Below are 24,379 nucleotides of genomic sequence, written 5' to 3'. Positions count from 1 at the left end.
ATATCAGAAATGAATAGAAAACCTCTCTAGAACGCATGGAAATAGATCAGAGTGTAATTATAATTATCCTGCTCCTAGGCACTGTTCCAGAATGGGGATGACATCAGAGCCATCTGATAGGATGCTTAAATACCATTAGTGAGGCTTATTTTCAAATCTCAACAGTCCAAACAGAGTAGCATTTTTGCTTATTGCAGATGATGTATATTATATATATATACATATATATTGAGCATATGCTGAGTGGTGGCACAGATTTATTTCCCATAACAACAGGTACCTTTATTTTGTTTTATAATAACAATGTTCCTTAAGGTTTTCTTATTAGTACTTCAATGTAAACACTGATTTTATTTTGTTTCCAACTGTGATTTGCTATTCATTCAAGCTTTCCAAAGTAGGGATTAAACAATGTCTACTGATATGTGACAAGAGAAATAGCACTTTTTTTTGCCTCTCACAAGAAGAGAATTGTGAAGCTATAAGTCTCTTCAAAGTGTACTCATCTGAATGATGTAGTCTGCACACTATTTCTTCTTGCTTGAATATTTATACCCACGCGTTCATCAAAAAATAGAATAAAGAGAACAAAATACTGACATCATGACGATTTGCTCTGTGAACGCTATTAGGAAAAAAATGCATTTTATTCATATTCATGTACAGTATGAACTACAATCTCAGGTATCAATAAGTGGACTTCATCTGCAGAGAAATTAGCTGGACTTATTACAAGCACAGTCTCTTGCTGTTCTTTTATGACACCCATTTTTTTCCTTCTGCATTTTTCAAACAATTGAAGCACATGTAAAATTATGAGCTTAATTTTTTTTCTTGCAATATGTTTTTGAAAATATTTATTTATTTTTTTGTAGAAACGTAACCATTTGATAGTTGCTCTCTCCAAAAATGAGAGCGAATATTCCTACATCCAATACCCTTTCCCATACATACACAGTTGGCAGAATAACACACACGAATTATATCTTGGCTTGGATTTTGCACAAAATTCAAGCACACGCTGCTGGTATTTCATGTCCAACATTCTACACAGCAGTCTTAGTTGTGTCCCAAAACAGCCTTCAACTTTGGGCCGGTTTACTCATGTACATAATACTACCAATGCAGAGAAAAAAAAAATCCATTAACTCTGGAAAAAAGAAGCATCTCAACCTCCATTCTCAAATACATACAAATATAAAATCCCAACTGTTTTAATTATAGCCAGCATCAACACTGAATCAATAAATCACAAAAAGCAGTGAAAAGAAACTGAGCACCAAAACAGAAAACTGGAAAAGGGAAAGAATGGTTCACATTTAATGTTATTATTGATGCCCACATCATTCATAACTCCAGCAGAACGGCAGACATTTCTAATCCATTTCTGCAGTGTGCATCCACACATTGGTCTCCTAATGTATATTTTGCTCCCATCACATTTGTTATTGAGGACTAATGAAAAAAAATGCGGGTGACTAACTGATCAGACGCAGATGAGTTTTTGAGTGATGGGCCTTTATTATATTCCTCCATGGTTGCCGTCCTTACTGAATATGAATTCAAGAAAGGAAGGGGCAATGGAAATATAAACTGGTCCCATTTTCAAATCAGGCACCACTTTATTTCATTTAAAAACATGAAGCTCCAGAGTGCTCTGCAATGATGATGTCACATGTTGCTCAAAATTCTATTATTCCAGCTGTAAATGCCCACCACATTATTTCAACTTCAGAAATAATCGCTGGTATCTGCACAATCTTTACCAGGAAATCAAAACAAGCTTGTTGAACAGACGACCATTATAGACAAGTGAAAGGCATATCTACCACATCTTACTTTCTGCACAAGGTCACCGTTTCCATGGCGACAGACCGATGGCTAGTTTTGCCTCCTTATAGCTTATCTATTTTTTATTCCTCTTCCTTCATATCTTCCAGATTTCTGTTTGAAGACCCCATGTGACCGTTGTGGGTTTATCCTTTCTCCACACACCTACTCTTCTTTTTTTACCATTCCAAAAAATGAATGAAATCAGCAGCAGACTCCTAAAACAATGTTTTGATGGGCATTTCTCTTGTGATCTGACATCAATGACACCAAGCTGAAAGTTCTCAACCCCCGCTATGCTCGGCATATGGATGGTGAAAAAGTCTAATGCTGTTTGGTTATCACTTTTGCTCTCTTGGTCTGCAAATGAAGTGCTGATGCAGTTTAATGAGACGTAACCTATCTCCCTTTTTTTGTGCCAGGTCCCTTGCTGCTTCACCGAGTCTGTTAGCCCTGTCTGCATTGGTCCGACAGGGTCACACTACATTACAAAGCTGCCTCATTTGCCTCTTTATCTGTACCAACAGATGGACTATCAGCACATGAGCTTGTGTGACCCCAGGGTGATGGCGAGGTAACGCCACACTGCATGGACATACATCATAACTGGGTTAAAAGGGAGGGTACTGACTGCAGCCTTATGCTCCCCTTCATTTTCTCAAGCAGTATTCTGCCATCGTGCGACACATGCCGACGGCTAAAGCGAGACAAATGAGACATGGCAAGGGGTGGGTAATGTCCCTGAATTAAGCAGCAGAGACAATCAAAGAAGGACAAGCATGGGGACACGGAGTAAACGAGAAGGGGGGGAAGCTACAGGGGGCCTTGATCAACATGAAAAACAGGAGAAACGAATTGAGATAACAGGAAACAATATTTATAGGAGAAACTAATTAAGCAATGACTTGTAAATAATGGGTAAATGGAGGTCTTACTCGTTATACTACAATGAATAGTATATGGGCGCTTTAAGGTGCCTCTAATGCACGTACTAATTTGACTGCTTTTGTCTTCAGACACGCAGGCTTCCCTTTGATATCAGCAAGAGCTTTTCCCTCAAAAGGTTCTCCTGAATGGCAGCAAGTACTGCGGGATTATGAAAATTAACTCATCTTATGCTGAAGTAGTATAGACAGCTGCCTCAATGTGGAGTGGATGCCGTACACTGAACAACAAGCAAATGAAGGCTTGTATACACTAAAACAATGCCCCTCACAAAACCATAACAGTTGAGACCAAACACTAAATTGAATGAAATTGTATTTCTTTCAGTACAAGACCTACATTCCATATTCACGTTTGGCGAACCATTCTTTTCCTTGTGCAACATTACAGAGAGAGAGCGCGAGAGATAAAAGAAAAAGGAAAACGAGCTAAAAAGCTATCACAATTAGTTTTTGTCTTTAGTCACCAGACAGTTTTTAAATAAATAAGCTTTGTTTTTGTAAAGACACTTAATAAAGTATCATTGGTGGTCCCTTTGCCAAATGTTGATTTAGCACTGTCGTTGACATTGGAGTCTCCTTGGAGTATTTTTCTTCTTCTTCTTCTTTGCGGTGTCCTAACACCGCTCGTGTTGAATATTACTGTATGCGAAATGTAGGCTCAGATTTGGGTCTCTTGTACATTGTCTTTTGAACAAGCTTGAATCAGTAAATGTTCCTGTGTGGTTGAGCTGTGTATGGTACTGAGCATTGAGGGGTGATGATAAGTGCTCTTGTAGGTGTTGTAGTGGTTGTAGTGCTCCAGTGGGGGCAGCGATAGGTGTCTGTCAATTGCAGCAACACCTGCAAGCTCTTCTTCAACTGTAATGACTTCCATAGAGGATGCCGGGCCGTCAGGATCCTGTTGGTTATGCTGCTTCCTCATTTTGTAGAAAATAACAAGTAGAACAGCAGCCATGAGCGTGATGGCCACAAAGCAGCCAATGATAATCTTGGTTGTTTTCATCACCTCATCCAAGCCGTTGAGGGCTCCCTCTCCATCCAGATCGAGAACCGGAATGGTGTAAGTCCTCTCCGTGGTCCTCGTTGAAACCGGGGTCGTTTTTGTGGTCGAGGAGGACACCCAACCGAACGGCGGGAGCGGCGTGTGGCTATCGTCACCCGGGCTCTCAATGGTCTCCACAGTGACTGTCGTGAAATAGGTCACCCCGCTGTTTTCCACAGAAGTGACATTGAGCACAGCCGAGGCGGAGATGTTGCCCGCAGTGTTGCTGACCATACAGGTGTACGTCCCGGTGTCTTGCATGGTGACGCTGGTGAAGTTAAGCGTGCCATCGTTGAGTACCGACAGTCGCACCTTATACGCCCCGTGCGTCACCAGGGAGCCATTTGGTGTGAGCCAGCTGATGGATGTCAAGGAGCTTGTACGACATTTGAGCTCTGCACCCATCCCCTCTGTCACATTCAAGTCAGAGGGTGGCTCTATTATGACAGGAACATCGCACTGGAAGTAGCTATGATCCAATTCACCAATGTAGCGACCTTTAAAGAGCGTAGGGGTATGGCAACGGGCACAGCAACTCGTATTGGCGGGCACGGATTCCTTGAGCCACCAACTGAGCCACAAGATATCGCAGTTGCAATTCCAAGGGTTGTGATGAAGGTGGACCCGTTCCATACGATGCAGAGGTGTGAAGAGGTCATGTGGAAGAAAAGTCAGGTTGTTGTGAGCAAGGTTTAGCTCCACCAACGACTGCAAGTCGTCAAAGGAATTCCTCTCAATGGTTTGGATCTGGGCGTGCATCATCCACAGCTTCTGGAGGTTGACTAATCCTGTGAAGGAGCTCGGCTTGACAATAGTCAGCTGATTTCCAGACATTTCCAGTTCTTCCAGTCTTACCAGTGGTAAGATGTTGGGGATCTCCTTCAGGTTGCACATTCCCAAATTCAAATAGCGCAAATTGCTCAAGTCCTTGAAGGCTCCATCTGAAATGTAGGAGAGACGTTTGAGCTCGCCCAAGTCCAACCTTCGAAGCGAGGGGACTCGGTTGAAGGCATAGGATGGTATACTTTCGATAGGGTTGTTCCGAAGCCACAGTTCCTTTAACTTGGACAAATACTCAAATGCTCCATTGGGGATTGTCGTGAGTCGGTTATCAAAGAGCTCCAAGGTGTTTAGGCTTGCCAGTCCATTAAAAGCGCCGATTTCAATGCTGCGAATGTGATTCTTGCTCAGCTGCAGAATCTCCAAGTGGCGCAGATGTTTGAAACTGTCCACCTTGATAACCTGTATGAGGTTGTCCTGAAGGTTTAAGTAACGGGTGTTGGTCGAAATACCATCAGGCACGTCCCGTAGACTGCGACGGGTGCATATGACTTTGCTGAACTGGTTACTACACGAGCAGACAGAAGGACAGGTCTGAGCACGAACTAGCCCGGCCACCACCAAGATCTGAAGGGCCAAGAGTAGCACAAAGAGGGGGTTGGATAGCGCCCCCTTTAGCCTACGACTTCTCATTGTCTGGCGCTGGAAGGAGGAGATCATTTTGTTCAGCATTCATAGTTCATCTGCTGTTTGAGTTTTCTGCAACACAAAAACAAAGCAAAACAAGACAAAAAAAACTCAGTGAGAAACACAAATCAGCATTTGGACATTGCACTGTAATTTGGAGGACTGAGAGCACACATGGCACGTACTTTTGAATATCTAGTTGTCTAGTTCATCTAGTTTTAAATAACCCGATGCAAGACTGTTTGCATGCTGCCCCATTTTAAGTCACATATGACCTTTTTTAGCACTCAAGCATTTCATTGTGTTCTCATCTGTATGTAATGGCAATTTGATTTCTCAATACAGATACCAGGAAAATTATCTATGAATTATGCCATGAAAACAAACATGCAAATTATGATAAAATGCCTTTGGCTGCCCCTGCATACTCAAAAATCCTATAAAAAAGCGGTATTATTTTATCCTACAAAACTAATAAAGCCTGCTTTTAGATTTGTGTTGCACTGCATGGGTTTGCATGTGATTATAGAAATGGATGTATCAAGAGAAACATTTATTTCAATAAGAAATGAAATCAAATGAGCAAGCTATGACCTTAATCGTTGCATGAAAATGAACTTCAATTCCTTTATTTATTCTAGACAAAGGAGAAGCTGTCCAATACATTTTTAATGTGATGAGTACTGTTGCCTACCTGGCATTTGTCTGGCATTTGGCAATGACCCATTTACATTTAATTACAGTCCAATTCAACACGAAAACCAACAGCCAAAGAGTGAGTTAAGAGTGAAGAAGACTCATACGCTACATCTGAGAACACTAACTTTACAATTATCTTCCTTCTTTTCACAGAATAAGCTTTCTTTAGACTGGATGAATGAATGAAGGAAAAATTCTAATTAATTAACTGATTAATCAATCGTCATATGAACATGACTGGTAAAAATAAGATGAACAAGACAATGTACACATCACTGCTTACAAAGGAGGAGGATGAAATGATCCGGCCCTAACCCTTTCCATCACTTCTGAGAAAATTCATAGATACTTAAATTATATAACAATTTCCACCTTTTCAATCCTACTTAGAAAACAGAAAAAGAAATCATATCAGCCTCCACAATGTCGCAAAAGTAGAAAGATCAAAAACACCAGCTCGATATCCATTCAAGGTGTGAGTGTTCAGGAATTTGCTGCCTTGCAGAGCACCAAAAATAGACCAGGACATTCAAATAACAAATACAACGTACAACAGCAGGCATCTAGTTTATACAGCATGATTGATGCGTTTAGTACCCCTTATTATGTTGTGCCCTAGAAGCAACCAGCGTCAACACACAACACAGTATACCAAACATTTCACACGCAATATGCTGAGCAGATACAGTAAAATAGGTCACCGTTTATTCTTGACTTGTTTTATTTCAAATTCACTCATTTCTGGTTTTGCTATTGCATCTTTCCAATCTGAAATCCTAACTTGTTTGTTAATCATCTAAAGGCAAGGTATATGGATATTATGACTTATGTTTGCTACACCACTGGAAAAATTGTCAGCTCAGGTGGAACTGTTCTTTTGCTTGTAAGACAGAGTGGCTGGATGAATCAATATAAAAGGTACATGTGGCTTGTTTTCTCTCCAGCCAAGCTGCCATGCTACTGCAGCATTGGGAGGCTGCAGAGGGAAAAGTCTCTGTTGAAGAATGAGATGGAATGAGGCCTCCCACTGGCAAAGGCTCATTTTATCTGTCCGGAATCACAAACACTCTGCACTACCACCTAAACACAGTTTAGTGTTGAACGTAGCAAAAACACAGCAAGAATGATTGGTCGATAAAATATCTCTGGTTCCATTTTACTGCAATGTTTATGAAAAGTGCTTAAGTGATGATTGTGTTTTGTTCAGAGGCAGCAATTATACAGAGGACTTGGATATATGCCTTTCTCCTTTTCCCCTCCATCTGCTCGGATTTAAACATGACAATCCCTTTGCACATAAAGAGAATACAAAAAAAGAAAATAGATTCGATCCAACATTCTCATAATTGAATCTCGACAGCTCAAAATGTATTTAGAGCCGCTGAAAGCAGTTTGCTGTTCACATCTAAAATCCTGGCTTCAACATAAACATACACCCACATTTACTTTTGTGCCAGCAGCCACTGGCATTATGGCTGATGTTACTGAGATTTATCGATTCATTTCTTAGAACAAGTTTGACACAAAGGTGTTGTAGTGACAATTGCCCTGCTGAAGCCTGACCAAAGTAAATGTACTGATCATATCGTAATTCCAAACCCCCCAGGAGCTGTTTTTACATCTTGCTTCTCATGTGTTTTGGTAATGCGTAATGGGTACGAAGACACGTTTTCTATTTGTCTGCTAAACTACGTTGAAATAAGTGTACACTAGTACAAAAAATATCGTACTACGAAAGATGCATCCTCTCTCTGTCTGTTTCTCTCTCTCTCTCTCCCTCCCTCTCCCTCTCTCTCTCTCTCTACCTATACAAACCTGCTACATTTTAGCATTGACCGCATTCCAAATGACAAGTACTTATAGAACTGTAGCATGACGATGAAGCCCAATTCAAAGATGAATTACTATAAGACTACTTCCAAATGTTGCTCGTTTGTTTTTTAATAAATATTACATTGTAATTCATACAGCTGCCGTTTTGTGTTCATATAAGATGTGGAGGTAAATGTATTTTAAGGCTGCACGCTCAGAGGTGGGCTAAACAAGTGACACGAATACTAAGCCTGCCCTCATCTTCAGCCATGTGGGCATCCTGCCTTAATCTCTCTGCAGAGAGGAGAACAACATGCATGGAAGTCCCTTGACAGTGATTTAGCCCATGCAATTATCATAATGGAGGCAGCATAAGTTAATGTCTGATTAGGAATTGAATTATCACTTGATGGGTGTCACTAAACCACTCACTTGCTTTCCCTCTTTCCCTGTATTGGTGAAACATTCCAACCCTCCCCCATATCAATCAAACGTTGGCACATGCCGTTTTGTGATCTAGAGAAAATACCACATTAAAAAAGGTCAATATAATGTAACCAAAAGAGAACAGGTCAGTAAAGTGCTGTCGAATTTTGCAAAACTGCAATAACTTAAACTAGTCATATTGTTAAAATAATATCCCTCTGACAGCGTTAACAAATGCACATCTTTGTACAAACCACATTTTAAATATATAACCTTTGATGGATGTGGCTAAATATGCATGTTTGCACATCAACAGAAATAAATAGGTATGTACTATCATTAGTAAATAACCCACATGTTTTTTAGGTCACGATCAAGCTTGCACTTGTTCACAAAGAATTAAATTACAATATACCTATCTGTGTGCGCTAACTCTTAAAGTGCCCACACAATGTCAACATATTAGAACCTTTTTTTTTTTTTTTTTTTACATTTTCATAATCTTAATGATTTCAAAAGTATTTTAGTCAATATACTAGAAGAATTTCAAAACCAGTGATGGGTGTATTGGTACAAGTACAAACTACTTTGTTTATATTACAGTTCAAGTGAATATAGCAGAGTGGGTAGTAGCAATTAGTGGCGGTAGTTTATTTTTTTTGGTCCTTGCAGCAATTGTCAGTTTGACCATAATTCCAGATGGCGATTTGATTGCTCTCAGTTCAGTGCCTGTTTTAATTTAATATCCTCCAGCCTATGGACACATGTGATGACACACATCACATGGAAGGGAAAATGGGACCAGTCACCAGGAATTGTGATCAATTTCAATAAGATTGTCCTATCTGCCCTATGGGCACAGCAGGAGTTAAACTCTGGTCATAAAGGTCAAGTGTAACACCTCATTGTGCATTGTTCATCATGAAAAACATCTGTTCCCTTTTCTCTTTCTGCAAACAAGCTTGTTCGCTAACTGTCATTTATCAGAACCATTGCAACATTCTAGCTCATAAATTAGTCGAGGCATTTCCCCTCAACCCCCTGAGCCCGTGCACATGATAAACGGTTTGGATTCTATGACAATGGCCTATTCTGAGTGTAAAGTATGCCATTGTTTCACTGAAAACCATAAACCTATTATTTTGTACATTTGAGGGCATCGGGCATACATCATATTGACACTGTAATGCTAAGGCTCATGGTCCAAAGCATATTACACATAAATATGAAAAGTGTTTCATTGTAACTACTTGAATATTGCATACACTGTGTGCAGAAAAAGAAGAAGCAATCATACATTAGTAGAGCACAATGTCCAAAAAAAACCCCGAGAGCGTGTTTCATTTGACATCGCAAGATCATGAATATTGTATCGACCTAGATTATGACTAGGTGCGTTTACGTGCATTTAAACGTGCATGACATTTGAAAGACTTGCAAAACCATTCTATTTGTCCATCCTCAAACTTAGTGTGTGAGAACCTTCTCCATATCCATATGGCTTGCGAAGTGAAACATTTACACACAAACAAGGTTCAGAGGACACACGCAGTGAAAATTTGCGAATGTTATGAATCGGTAATGTGTGAAATGGATAGACTAAATAGCATTCAGCTCAGCAGTAGGTCTGTAAGTGGTAACATGAGGAGAGACTTGTCAGATTTCACATCACTGAAATGATTTCACACAGACTTCTCCTCCAACTAATAACTTTACTAACAACAGGCTTTTAATTTTCCTCAAATACTATATATCTTCAAGCAGGAGGTGGCAGGAGACCCCCGTGAGGTAAAGTGATTCAAATGAATTGATTCACCTGTTTATATGTGCATGTAAAGATGTAAACAACAGCAGATTCATCCCAAGGGAGGTAAGTGTTCCTTTCAATAAAATGGCTACTACAAATATTAGTCCTACTTACACAAAACGTGTTTTGATATGTTTACATTGAGTTATTAATTGCATCTGTAAATTATTCGAGGAGCAGTGCATTGGTAATACCTGTTGCATTGCGAATGCAATGCCTCTTAAAGATGCTGAGATTCAATCGTGTCACATGGAGAATGACACAACCGCCATGAAGCTTCAATGGCCGAGTATTGGCAGAGTGGCCTCCATGCAAACAGTGCTCAGTCACAGCTATTCTTGTAAAGCTATTCTCTGCAAATTGACTGAATGCAAGAGTGTGCTCTCTGGGGCTTTGGTGTGCACATTAGGGTGAAAAAATACTGGCAAAACTTATCATCATAGCGCCCACGCTTCAGTCTTTTGCACTTGTCTTTTTTTTCTGCCAACACACCGGGAATAATGATAATATTTAGTGGTACCTTGAAGTACGGCCACAGTCTGTATGTTACAATAGACTTTGGCTTGAGTTTAAACTTTCATCAGCATAAAATGTATGTATAGCTTTTTTCATTTATTTTGGGCATCAAGAATCGTGTGGAGCCAGACATTCCAGATCACTGAGAATCATTCAGATTTAAAAATGTTAGCACAAAATTTCGATGTAGAATCGAATTGAAGAATCGGAATCAGAACTGGAATCGTCCACATTAAAAAAAATGCCCGATCCTACTTTTTATATTGTCATCAAGTACAAGCAGATGATAAGTCTAAGATGATTAATTAAATAACATAAAACACAAGTCACTTTTTTTTCCCCAAACTTAATTCAGGAAGATTCTCCTGTTGCACGTTACACGTCTGATTCTTTAGCACCAACTGGCACACAATGAGAATAGTTCCACGTTTATCATGATCCTACAGCTATAGAGGAAAATTAGGTAGCAAGGAAATATTTATTAAATTACATTTTATAATGCCGCACTTACACTATAATGACACAATCAATGTATGCTTGTGAGGTATTTGTATAATTTCTGTCCACTTTGAGTCACCATCCTTCTACACACTACTGACTGTGAATGTGCTTATGGATGCCTTGTCCAATTTTACTAAATACTTAATCATAGATTATATACAGATTTTGCACTTTGTGTACAATTTTATGTTCAGTTGGTCCTTTCTTATTGTCACTGTTCATACCTTTTGAATTGCACCTTGGGGATAAATATGGTGTTTTGATTACCAAATCACATTCTATTCTCAAAAGTGATGCACTCAGGGCTAGGATTACTCCGCCTACTTGCTTATCATTGCTTTTCAGTGTGTGCTATATTATTATTTTCAATAATTATTTTCAGTGAATCGTGTTTCCCAGGCCATCCATCCATTCTCATCACTGCTTATCCTGTCATGAGGGGTGCTCGAGGCTATTCCAGCTGACGTCATACACCGTGAAGTGGTCGCCAGCCAGTCGTAGGGAACATATAGAAACAAACAACCAGTCACACCCACATGCACACCGCCACTGAGCAGGAATCGATCCCACGCTGCCCGCACACAAGCCAGGCGAGTGTACCCCTACACCATCAGCGGCTTGATGCCAAAGCCTTGAAACAATATTTCTTTCCTCCTCCATTGTCGATGAGGCTGTCTCAACATCATTTCGCCAAACTCCAAATTGTACATCAGTGGGCACACTCATAATTTAAAATACCTCTGTAATCACTTAACAAAACAAGGTGCGTGTTAATACTTCACTTTACAAACTGAAGGCCAAATGTCATAATTTGGACATGCATCATCCATCCGTTTTCTGTACCGCTTTGTCCCCACGGAGGTAGCGGGCGTGCTGGAGCCTATCCCAGCTGTCATTGGGCAGTAGGCGGGGTACAACCTGAACTGGTTGCCAGCCAATCGCAGGGCACACAGAGACTAACAACCATCCGCACTCGCACTCACACCTAGGGGCAATTTGGAGTGCTCAGTCAGCCTACCAAGCATGTTTTTGGGATGTGGGAAGAAACCGGAGTGCCCGGAGAAAACCCACGCGGACACGGGGAGAACATGCAAACTCCAGACAGGGAGGGTGGAATCGAACCTGCACCCTCCTAACTGTGAGGCGGACGTGCTAACCAGTGCGTCACCGAGCCACCCTGGACACGCATCATTACAGGGTAAATCAGACATCCTTAGATAAGAATCGGGCCTTATGCAAATGTGAATAAAAATATAATAAGTATTGGAAATCTGCAGTGTAAATGCGTCGGATTGTCCCAGTCAATGCAGTCCTGACGCCATCGATCGAAGTACACTGATCTACTATATCACTTACAATTGCCAAGACAATGCAAATAAAAGAAAACTTATCTTTAAATATATCATACAGTAGAATCAAATATAGATAATAAAATCATATCTAAAAAATGTGATTAGATGCGAGTTAATCATTAAATAAAGAAAACTGCCAACTGCCATCCCACTCTTTGCCCAGTGTCTTAAATAGTTTCTGTAGACACATTACATACACAAAGTATGAAAAATTACAGTTAACACCCACTGGTGAAACTTAAATTGAAATTTCTCCATTTTGAGGTGGCGGTTCTGTCTCAGGCATGCATCTATATTTCAGCTAAACCTGGCTGCTGCCAACCACTGAAAGGTAACGCTAGAACGCCAGACAGGCCCTAGATAATCATTTCACCCCATCTATTCCCAGGACTAATGCACTGAAAAGAACAGCAATGTACCGAACACTTTCATACTGAAATCATTTTATATTTCCCCCCATTGTTCCAGTTAAACCACAAAACTTTAAAAGAAAACTAAAAAAAAAAAAGCAATAACTGGAAAAGAAATTACAATTGATGTCATATGAATTGGTGGCCCCTGGTTTAGGTGGAGAACTGAACCCATGTTGATTTTATTTTGTAAAGAATTTGTCTGTATTTTTTGTGACGCACCCCAGGAAGAATAGTCTTCACCATGGTGAAAACAATAATTCATAATCAATAAATCGTTGACCCATCAAAACAGAGAGACTAGATTGTTACTGGGAGTTTCAAATTCAGCTCAAGAGATTTTCTCATTCTTACAAATTATGTGGACACCCTCACAAGATTGATTCATGATTAAATATCCAAGAAAAACCTTCTGCAGTTATCTATAAGCATCTGATGATCAAGGATAAAATTACACACCACTCATTGGTGCTTTCTGCTCCCACAAAAGGCTTGGAATGCACCCCTATGAGACCATAAGTACAGTGTTGAGGGATAATTACAGTAAGTCTTAACATAAACAACAAGAAATACATGTAAAACCTTAAAAGCTTAACTGCTTCAGTAAATGTTATAATTTACCCCAGGGATATGAGTTGTTTACCCTAAGATAACATCAGTGCTGCAAGATGGATTCATATCCTTTCCAGGAAAATGATTGCACTTATATTCAAGTTAATGGCTTTAACGGTTCAGTATAAGTTGAAACCCAACTATACTATAATTCTTGATTATTTGCACATCCACTACATTAGATATTTAAGTGATCAATTTGTATGTATTTGTACAATATAAAGGTAAGTCCACATTTTTACCATTGCATGCATTAAGTGCAGTTACCATGTTGTGATGCAACATGCTGCCAGCACTGAGTTCGACTGTAAGATGTGCAGGATGATAGAAAAAGAGGAAGAAGAGCAAGAGGAAAAACCAACGGAAAATGAAGCCCAGCATTTTAAGTCCAGTAATATTCCTTTTTCCCATGTAACAGAGAGGAACTATGCCTGTGACTCAATGCGAGTTCAATTAAGTTATATGATGTGGTTAAAAAAATAAATGCACTGCCAAATTCCCAACTCTCTGCATTTCAGTTCAATTTTTCAAAAGGTGAGTTATTAAGTTGAGGCTACTTTGCTTAATGTTACAATGATCTGACAGTTTAAATTAGCTTATGAATATTTAGCACGGAAGACTTTGAATGTTGTTTATTATTTATCGTCTCAAGTGTGAATTTGAGAAAATTCTCATATTTATTGGGCCAGGTAAAGTCCTTAAAAGCCTTTTTCATATGGCAAAAGCGTTACAGTATTTGGCCAGCCTGTGGGTAATTCATCAACATTCTCAATTTCTCACATAAGCACAAAATTAAGTGAGATGATTCACAAATCATATAAGCCACATATTTCGGTCGACGAGTAAAGCAAGCAGACCATTCCCTTTTTTTTTTTTTCTAAATCTGCAAGCAGCTCGATAAGGTTGTGAGGATGTGGTTTCTTTATTGATCCCTGTGGAGGAATTCTCTTTACACTTGCTCTCTCAAGGGAGGTCACAAAAGGGCATCTTCATTCCCAATGATTGTGGCCAAGAATCAGCAGGGAGACACTGTCGCTCAAGGGCAGGGCACAATATTGCACCAACTTAATTGAACTAAAGTCCATTATTTTATCATGGAAAGCGGTTGGGCAAATTTGCATTGCACCTTCAAGCAACTGCTACAGCAATGTACATGGCATACCATTACACAGAGTCACAGCCGTATATCCTCTCTGTTATGTGGAAACAAGGATTATTACTGGACTGGTAATACTTTACTAGAAACATCATCCTAATTACGGGGTTTTTCAAAAGGAAAATCTCGTTCCACTATGAAACCCAGACATACAGTAGTTTTAAGTGAACCTTAAGCAAATACCTTTTCCTCTGCCTATGCCGAGTAGAATGCTCATAACTATTCATCCGAAACATATCCTTGCCATTATCTCCTAAGGTTTCCTGGTGAGTCATGTGCTAATTAGCGACTCAAAGATACAAAGGTAGATATTGAACAATGTTCTAACACTGCAATTGCACTCGACGCTCTCAATTCGAGGACACCGAACATTCCTTCACCTAAGCCAGCTAGTCCATTGCACAGCAACAATTTATCGCTGGGAAAATTAAATTCTCTCCAACCAGATTACTGTAATTATCAAACTCACAATGAAGGAGGAGCAGAGGATTAAGGTCTGTTTAAAAATAACCACCATCAAATATATTTGGACTCAATAACGGAGGGAGTGGGCATTTTCTCACTACGGGACTTTGATTCCCCCTACCTCTGTTCTTTTCGCTCTGTTAAGCTGCTTTGATCAACCGGCGGAGGATGCATGGCGCTTGGTGGTAGAGCATCTTAAAGTCAAAGCAGAGGAAATGCAATTGTTCAAGTGGCAGTAAACTATTTTGCAAAAGATGGATGCAAGCTGCATACACAGTGTCTGAAAAAGGCTGGGAGCTACCCAGAGCCTCACAAATCATCACCATGAGCCAGATTATTGTTCTGCCTCCGCAAGGTCATTTGCTACACCTGCATTTCTGTTGTTGTTCTTATTGGACTACTTTTGCCCTACGAACATTACATGCATTCCTAACTTTTGTACTATCGCACTTATGGCGATAACAATGGAGGCGGGAAAGTTATGCTGTTTTGTTTTATAGCTCGAGTGTTTTCTTATCTCCGACGGCAGACGCTGCGCAGACTTGTCTGTTGTTATATGTGAGTTTTGTTGCTAGCGATAGATGATTGATTGCGTGTAGCTTGCATTGACAGCCTACGGTAGGCAGTCCATCATGTTTTTTCTTTCATTATTTCTTCATGGTGAGAAGTCTCAGCTGGCATGCTAATAAGCTGTTAAAGGCTGGTGGTGCGCCAATATATGCATCCCTGTCAATCTGTCCTTAATGTGTCATTGTAATGCATTTTTGTTTTCTAGTTCATACGGAATAGCATGTAATGATAGAAGCTAATTAAATAGCGTGTTTGTCACATTCATGCAAAAAACATTGGTTAAAGTGGTTCATAATTCATTATAAACAAACCTTATCATGCTATATATATATATATATATATATATATATATATATATATAAAACAATATGCAGCAACGTTTAATTGATTATATTTCTGGTGGACCACCTCCCAATACTCTGATAGGATCGGTGTGATTTTTTTCTGTAAGCTTTGTAGCACGCTAAAATGAGACAAAAGACATTTTTCAAAAGCAGGTTATACAAGGCACTATTTGTCCTACCTGGTCAGCCTTGGTTCAAAGTATGACTTTTATTCTCGTTGCCTTGAGTCTCCTCACAAATAAAACGTATCTCCTGACCGTGGCCGACAGTCACATGCCACAAAGTAAATAAGACCATCGTTGGACTTAACTGTTGCTGTTTCATTGCTGCCTTTGATGCAGTAAAGGTTTTGCACGTTCATGGAGTCCTTTTTGGAATTGGAAGACTAACCTTCCCACCATATATTCATAACAAACTACCATGGCTTCTTTTGTGACCATTTTGCCTGTTACAATTTAAATTGGAACAATTTAGAGTCCAGCTCAAGGACACTTTGACATGGTTGCCAGGGATGAGGATTGAACTCACAACCTGCAAGTTGGGAGACAAACACTACCACTGAGCACACCGCCCAATAATAATCAATTCTACTTTAAGAATTTGTCAAAATGAAACAACATTTCTCAAAGATTCATTTTAATGTAACTTTGTGCTGGGTAGGACATTCTCTGTAGATGTTCATTTTCAGTGGCTATTGCATTAATTTTAATGACAACATTTCGCTGTCCACTATGATGGCGTTGTGCCATTTTGGACATCTGCAATTTGAGGGCCATTCTTAGTCCAGATTCTGTTGTCAGTAACAGTGGTGACATCTGGATACAACTGTACTCTGAATGACGTTGAACTTTGACACTGTTGATAGTGCAGTTCCAAGCAGAGTAAACATCACGCTACATTAATTGTTCACGCTGTTAAATATAATCTCAGGCTAACACTACTACGGGTTATCTTTTCATGTCTGACACTGTTTCCATTTAATTGAATCCCAGTTAGCCTGAGGCCTAACTCTCCAGTGACTGGCAAGTTGATGTTGTGGTGAAGTTGATTGTGATTTTGGGCCACCTTGTATGCACAAGTGAGAGCCTGCCCGATCGGGTCGGCAGTTGGTGCTAACACATATCAACAGACAAACACATTCACACCTACAGGCACTTTAAAGTCTCCACTTTACTTGTCATGCCTGTCTTTGCAAAACAGAGTAAAACTGGAGCAGCTGTGAAGGGAAAAAAAAAAAAAGATTGAGATGAGGAAAAGGCAAAAACTCCGTGGAGAATTTCTCTGCTTGGTGTGTTTAAACCCTCTGAAACCTTCTAGTTCTATTACTATGACATGTATGTTCCTCTATTTGTACAAGGGTGACAATTCTTATCTGTTTTAATGGAATTTGAAGTTATGCACACAGTCACTGCCTTTGTGACTTATGTCTAGAGCTACAAAAGCACCTTAATCCTCAAGGTTTTTTCCACTCACTTTCCTCGAAGCACCATTTTGCTTCTCCCTCATTCCCTTAGGAACCACTATCTGTCCTTTGCTATCCTGGAGTCTTGCTCTGTTGCTGTCTAATCCTCTACTCTCATCACTAAATAATTCCTCACTGAGAAAAATCTAATCAAATCTGAGTGAGAAAAGCAAAGATGGGACGGAATTGTGTGTGTGTGTCTGCATGTGTGCGTGCGAGCGTGTGTGTGTGTGTGTGTGCAAACTTGTGCATCAGGCCCGGGGCGGGAGCGGGTGTTAGCGAGGGGGAAAAAGGCAGCATCAAAACGCGACATTGGCGGTGTGTGAAGGGGTTGCAGAGTAGGAGAAGTGCAAGTGCATTTGCAGTCTGAGCACTTACTGTGGGGAATCCATTCATTATTCATTAGCTAATTCACCATGTATAGTAATTAAAATCAGGGCTTTCTCTAAAATGGAAAGAGCTATTATACACAGGTTTTCGATGCACAATACTTAAGAGGGCTTTTTGAATTTGTGAATCATGTTTGTGATTTTTAAGGATGCACCTTCTAGTGCAGTGGCAACAATACAAGGACAGACATATTAAATTAAAAAATAAATGCAAACGTCCCCCAACACCTATGAATATGACATGTAAGACTGTCTATTCATTATGCTGTATAAGCAAAGTCATCAATCAAACAATGGAGTTGGAATTTGTCACAACATACAAAAGATTTGTTGTATGCATACATTAACATATGTGTTCTATCGAATATTAAATAAAAGTATGACATTGCTGTTTTATCTTCCCTGAGCTTATTTAAATGAGAAACATGTTACATATGTTTGTAATGTGCACATTTATCCCTGACAAAGTTCAGCCCATGAAACGTCTAAAATAATATCATACTGTTAGTCAAGCTGATTTTCCAACCTGTTCCTGAGTTATTGTGATGTGCGTACATAATCAACTTTGAATATTACAGAACATCACAGATGGAATTTACAGTTATGTATTGCTATTTTCTTGTTTGAGCCCAACTAAAATAAAAGCTTCAACTCGTAATTCTATCTTCTCCCAGTAAGCTCTTTTTTTTTTTTCTTATTTGCGCAACGCCTTCATGCTCGCTACTGTCGTCATTGCCACTTGTTGCAAAACGTGGTATGCTGGAATTTTCTCACATGCAGAAAAGCAATCACCTTTGTATGCTGCGCAATAGACGGTTATTTATCTTGTGTTGATAGGTTACGGCTGAAAGACATCAGGCGCGTATGAAGGGGACATGCTTGTCATGACAGAGATCTTCCATAATAATCAACTAAAGCTGCCACACTGACCATGAGAGATCACTGTTTTCGCTTGTTCTCTTTTCTGACGACAAGGTCTAGGCAAGCAAGCTGCAGGTTTTCTTTGGATGGATACTCCAGCTTCCTTCCATATTAAAACAACATGCTTCATAGCTCAATTGAATGCCTTAAATTGTCTGGAGCTGTGATTGGCTGCCAACCAGTACTCAAAGTCATCTGGTATTGACTCCAGGTTAGCCGTGACCTTACAGTTTAGTAAGGATGGATAATAACTTGAAAAATATGGTAATTAGAAAACACAATAAATGTCTCTCATGTACCAGAGGCGATGCAGAGGCTCATTAGGTTGAAAGCATTAATCTCATCAAGAGCACCAATCATTGAAAGCCATTCAGACCACAAGGATGACTACGAGACAGAGCATCATTGCCTCTAATGTAAATCCGTCCATCTTTGAGACACACAGAGCCAAAAGTGTAATTTAGCATTTATAAAATTTACTTTTTTTTTTTTTTGGTCATTCTTTTACGCAAAGTCAGCTGCGATAGGCTCCGGCCCAAGCACGAGCGTGAACAGGATAAGCAATATGGAGAACGGATGGGATGTTACACTGAATTATATGAAATCTGGTTTGCAAGTAGCTGAAAAACAAATCTTTGGTGAAGATCATATCCCAACAACACTGGAATATATTTGCACTACGTGCAATAGTAAGACTGATTTGTTACTCAGCCTTGATTGAATCTTCATTCATACTCAATTGAATTTCAGTCAAATACTCCATTTCTAAAATACAATGCCTTATAAAGAATGTTTTTTTTGTATGTTTAAACCAAAACAGTTTGTTAGTTACACCAGTATTTATTAAGTATAACATGGTATACATTTGAGCAGTCATCTCCAAATGATCAGAATGCCTTTCTGTACAGTGGTTACGTTTAAATGGACACCATTTTTCCATCGTGATCAGAGTTTGGATTAAAATTATAATCACTTGCACTGTTGGACACTAAAAATATTGATCGGTTTAGGACTTGTGTGTTCATAAATCACTCTTTCGATCATAAAAAAATATTTTGACATATGCAGATTGACCAAATGTAACTTAATGATTGTAGAAGAAGAAGCCGTAGCAGCTTTCGTGTCAGCAAAACTTTGCTCCATCCATTTCTAACAGTTAACGTAACACTTCTGAACGGAGCTGCAATGTGCCAGACAAGACCAGGTCAATCTTGCATATGCAATCATGTTTTTCGCTAACTCTGCTTCTACCAGCATCAGGAATAACAGAAACACATAATGACAGCACGGACATGCAGTAAAAACAATTTGGTCCGAAATTTTGAATTAAGTCACAGTTCTGCATAAAGCTCAGTGTCGTGTAGAAACACTTTTAAAGACTTATTTTTCCTTTGGGTTGATTCACTAATCAAACCTCTGCATATAACTCTGTTTTACGTTTGATCCTCAATCTAACCAAGGCAGCGCCAGCAGAGACTGTCAGATACATCTGTAATTCTAATGCTTCTAGTGGCTTCAAACAGATTAATGAGAGGTAGGTTAACAACATGTTTCTCACATAAATGTTCATTTTCTGTGGATCCGTCATCCTTATTTGCTGCTGACTTTCAATTTTTTCCACATGCCTTGTCTGAAGCAACAGTCTACATACTAGTACAAATGGAGGACACAAATATTCCATTGGGTGATATCATATTGTCCGTCCGTCCGTCCGTCCATCTATCAATCCATCCATCCATCCATTATTTGTATCGCTTGTCCCCACAGGGGTCACAGGCATGGAATGACTAGCAGCCAGTTCAGGGTGTCCCCCAACTACAGCCCAAAGACCGCTGGGATAGGCTCCAGCACCTTGTGAGGATAACCCGTGCAGAAAATGGATGGTTGCATGTATTACACAGCTCAACCCATTCATTTCTAAAGCTCCTTTTTTCATACCTCCTGCAAATGTGCATGACAAAACTTGTGGCAGGTGTTAACAAATGATTTGATCTTAGTTTTCTTGCAATAGTGAATTGTTTTCTAATTAACAATTCCAAGCATGTGGCATGATGCTAAATGAATGAAAGTGACTGGCAAATGACTGAAAGGACGATAAAAGGGAAGCGACAGATGTTGGTTGCAGTCTATCTTTCTCCGTCCGTCTCTCGATCTCTCCCTCTCCCTCTCTCTCTCTCTCTCTCTCTCCCTCCCTCCCTCTCTCTCTCTCTCCGCCCTGCTGTAAAAATGAATGCTCATCCCCTGAATACGAATGGCATTACACGAGCAATCCTCTAAATGGCTGTGACACACTAACATGCTGGTGTCTGCAATGGCCCGCATCAATCTCCAGCGCTTTGCAAATGCCAAACACCTTTTGTTAATTGCACAGCCAAGAGCCGAAGGATTGGGTGCAGAAGAGGTTTCATATAACGTTTCAATCGCACACAGTTTTCTGTTGCATTTGTTTCCCTGTTTACTGCTGCCAATGAGACACAGGGACAAGCAGTAACTTTTGTAGAAAATCGGAGCGTCTTGGAAGGTTCCCTAAGGATGTCTGAAGTGAGGCCTTTGTGTAATGAAAAATACTGCTTGAGCAAACAGTCATCTTATTTCAAGGGTGTGTCTCCCCTGGTCCTCTCCTTCGCGTAACTTGAAACAATTGACCAAAGGCATCACATTAAAAAGTAGAAGAAGCAGACCTCACAATTACTATAAATTAAATTTAATTAAAGTTTAATTAAATAAAACCAAATTAAATTTAATTGAAGTTTAATTCAATTTAATTAAATTGAACAACATATGACAACAATGATGTACAGTACATGCAGGAAATGCCAAAGATATTTGGTGGAGTTGCATTTGTTTTTCCTGCACTAAAAATATTTCATTAATCTCACAAGCCTCTGCTGGTGTCTAAACAGCAGTGGCAGAACTTCCAGCCTCAGTTTGAGTTGAGAAATAACTGTAAACTAGCTCAACCAAAGGGCGGCTAGGTGGCGCACTGGTTAGCACGTCCGCCCTCACAATTAGGAGGGTGCAAGTTTGATTCCACTGCCAGCCCTCCCTGTGTGGAATTTGCATTTTCTCCCCATGCCCGCGTGGGTTTTCTCCAGGCATAGGAATAGGCTCCAGCAAGCCCGCGACCCCCGTGGCGACAAGCGGTATAGAAAATCGCTGGATAGCTCCACCAAAGCAATATGAGAGGAGAGAAAAGGCTACAGAATGCTGATTCACAGATTTTAATAGCGTCTGTCCTTACAATGGTTGCAAATTGCATACATCGCATATCAACTTAAATTAGGTGTACAGTTGGCACTGGATGGAAAGTTGAAAGGAATAGACCTTGCATCAGTCAGCAAAATGCATTTCAATATATTAAGCAGTCTCCAAGCTCTCAATAAGGTTTCTGATTGTCACCTCGATTTAGATGCGCTTAAGTTGTTACTCTGAATAAGATGCTGCCATGTAGACTGCTTTTTCTTATTACCTTAAACCTGGAGCGGTCATAGTCAGCATAAGCAATAGCTGAAAGAAGACTAATGCAATATTACCATCTTAGTAGCATTATGTGCAGACCGTCATATCAGTACAAAATGTTTTGTGTGATGCATATATAAACAAAGGATAAACTTTTGCAATGTGATCATAATGAGAGGCTTAGGCCATTAGCTGGAAGATTTAGAATGGAATAAAAATAAACAACTCATACAACACTAGTTCAGATCAACAGTGACTGACTCTAACTCTAATTAAAATATTGCATAATGTCACAGACTATCTTCTGATGCCTCGCACTACATCATTTGTACAGTTATTTGTGACTTGTCAGTGGCACTAAAAGTGCTTTTTCTTTTAAATCCCAAATTGCATTACTGAATCACAGCACAAGGTCATATAAATAAAATAAAATCTCTGCCCGAGCAACAGTAGCTCAGATTGTAAACAATTGGTTGCTGAGCAGATAGTCGTCAGGTCAAGTCCCACTGTGGATCGAAATATGGAAACGGCAACGGGTCACTGGAGAGCTGCCAGTTAACTTCCTGAGCTTGACTGAGGACCTATCAAGCAAGGCAATGATCAATTCTTGGTGTGCAAGTCAGACATCTGCCCTCTATGTTACATATTTGATGTACAGCAAATGAGTGTTAACATTTCACTACCCCTCAAGCAACTCATTAAGGGCTGTATTTTTTAAACTTATGGAAATTACAACTGTTTTCCAAGCAGCAACGTTCAAAAATTATTCCAAACCTTCAGGTCAGGAGTTAATTACCAAAGGAATCTGCATCAACTATTACTATGTCAGATGCAAATTAAATAAACCTCTCTTTCATTGAACATTTAATTACTAAGTTATAGCTGCAGGTTGAAACTGTATTTGACACCGATAAGCTGTGCTCTGAAATACTAAGCTGTGTTTAAGTTTGAATTCGAGAGTCAAACCATTAAAGAAATTTTAAAACTATCCAGTGAGACAAATCTCTGAGAAATGAGATTGAAGATGGAGGTGTGCATTTCTGTTCATGTTTAGATGGATAATTTGGAAAAAATACTGAACTCCAATACAGTTACAAGTGCACCCATAAAGACAGGGATTGCATTTCATCACCTAGCGATGGAATTACTCTTGTGAATTAATGAGTAGAACCTTTTATTGACAGTGGCACATGCAGTGGACATGTAAACCATTATAGTTTTTGGCTATGCCTTGAATAGGAGAATTAAAGAGAATTAAATTAAATGCTTCAAGCCAAAATTCATACTATATAAACACAATAGCAATCTCTGGTATAAAAGGAAAGAAAAAAGATTCTCCATCATTTATATCTGCTTATTGTGATTACCGTATTTTCTGGACTATAAGGCGCACCTAAAAACCTCATATTTTCCCAAAAGTGCGCCTTATAGTCTGGTGCGCCTTATAGTCAGGAGAATATGGTATTTCGGTGTTTCTGTAGAAACAGGTGATATTGGGACTACAGTAGCTGAAAGTGAAGAATTGGATATGCCCACATCAAGTCAGAAAATGCTGTATGGATGTCAACAACGAACTAGTCTTTTTCAATCCAGACACATTTTTTTTCCTGCTATTATAGCCAAAAACAAGCTGTTCCTCCTTTGCTCAGGGAAGCATGTTATTAGAAAAAAATCTACTTAATGTTAAATGGATTTTGTCAGAAATGATCATCCTTCACTTACTTATGAGCAAGCTGAACTAGCATGTTTTTTTTCCCCCTTGACTATCATAGTGCTACCGTGTTGATCCCACCAGCATTATAGCTTCTCGCTCGTGAAATTTGGGTGCGTGTGCTATGCTAACATCCATTAGCTTAGACAACGGCCTGTTCTGGTTGAGTGCACTACTTTTTTTTTGATAGTGTGTGAAATATAAATTATTAGGACGTCATACCTTCCTAACTATTGTTTTTACTCAAGCAATTAGATCTCTTTTTACTTGCATAGGTCACAGTGATTCTTCTTTTTTTTCTGTTTAAACTTTTTTTTCTCAATCCTACTTGCTTTTGCTGCTTCATCTAGGCACTGATTTCTCTGATTTAAAAAAAAAAATACAGTGCTCGATATTTCCGGTATCCATTCCAAATTAGTGCTGAGCCCGATTGAAGGCATGTTCCTGCCAAGCTTTTGTGGTGACATTTACACGTTTCCAG

At 39.5% G+C, this 24,379-nt stretch overlaps 1 protein-coding gene across 2 annotated transcripts in view; it reads right to left on the bottom strand.

The window, feature by feature from the left end:
• Positions 1-625: 625 nt before the first annotated feature.
• lrrc4cb (leucine rich repeat containing 4C, genome duplicate b) overlaps positions 626-24,379 on the bottom strand; it is a 40,293-nt gene continuing 16,539 nt past the window's right edge. For both annotated transcript variants that reach the window (XM_037247571.1, XM_037247572.1), the window contains one exon: positions 626-5,358. In XM_037247571.1, the coding sequence (XP_037103466.1) occupies positions 3,436-5,331 (1,896 nt within the window). In that variant the 5' untranslated portion in view covers positions 5,332-5,358 and the 3' untranslated portion in view covers positions 626-3,435. The remainder of the gene's footprint in view (positions 5,359-24,379) is intronic.

This window comes from Syngnathus acus, chromosome 3 (assembly GCF_901709675.1).
Source record: "Syngnathus acus chromosome 3, fSynAcu1.2, whole genome shotgun sequence".
Classification (NCBI taxonomy): Eukaryota; Metazoa; Chordata; class Actinopteri; order Syngnathiformes; family Syngnathidae; genus Syngnathus; species Syngnathus acus.
This window is presented reverse-complemented; position numbering and strand designations above follow the sequence as displayed.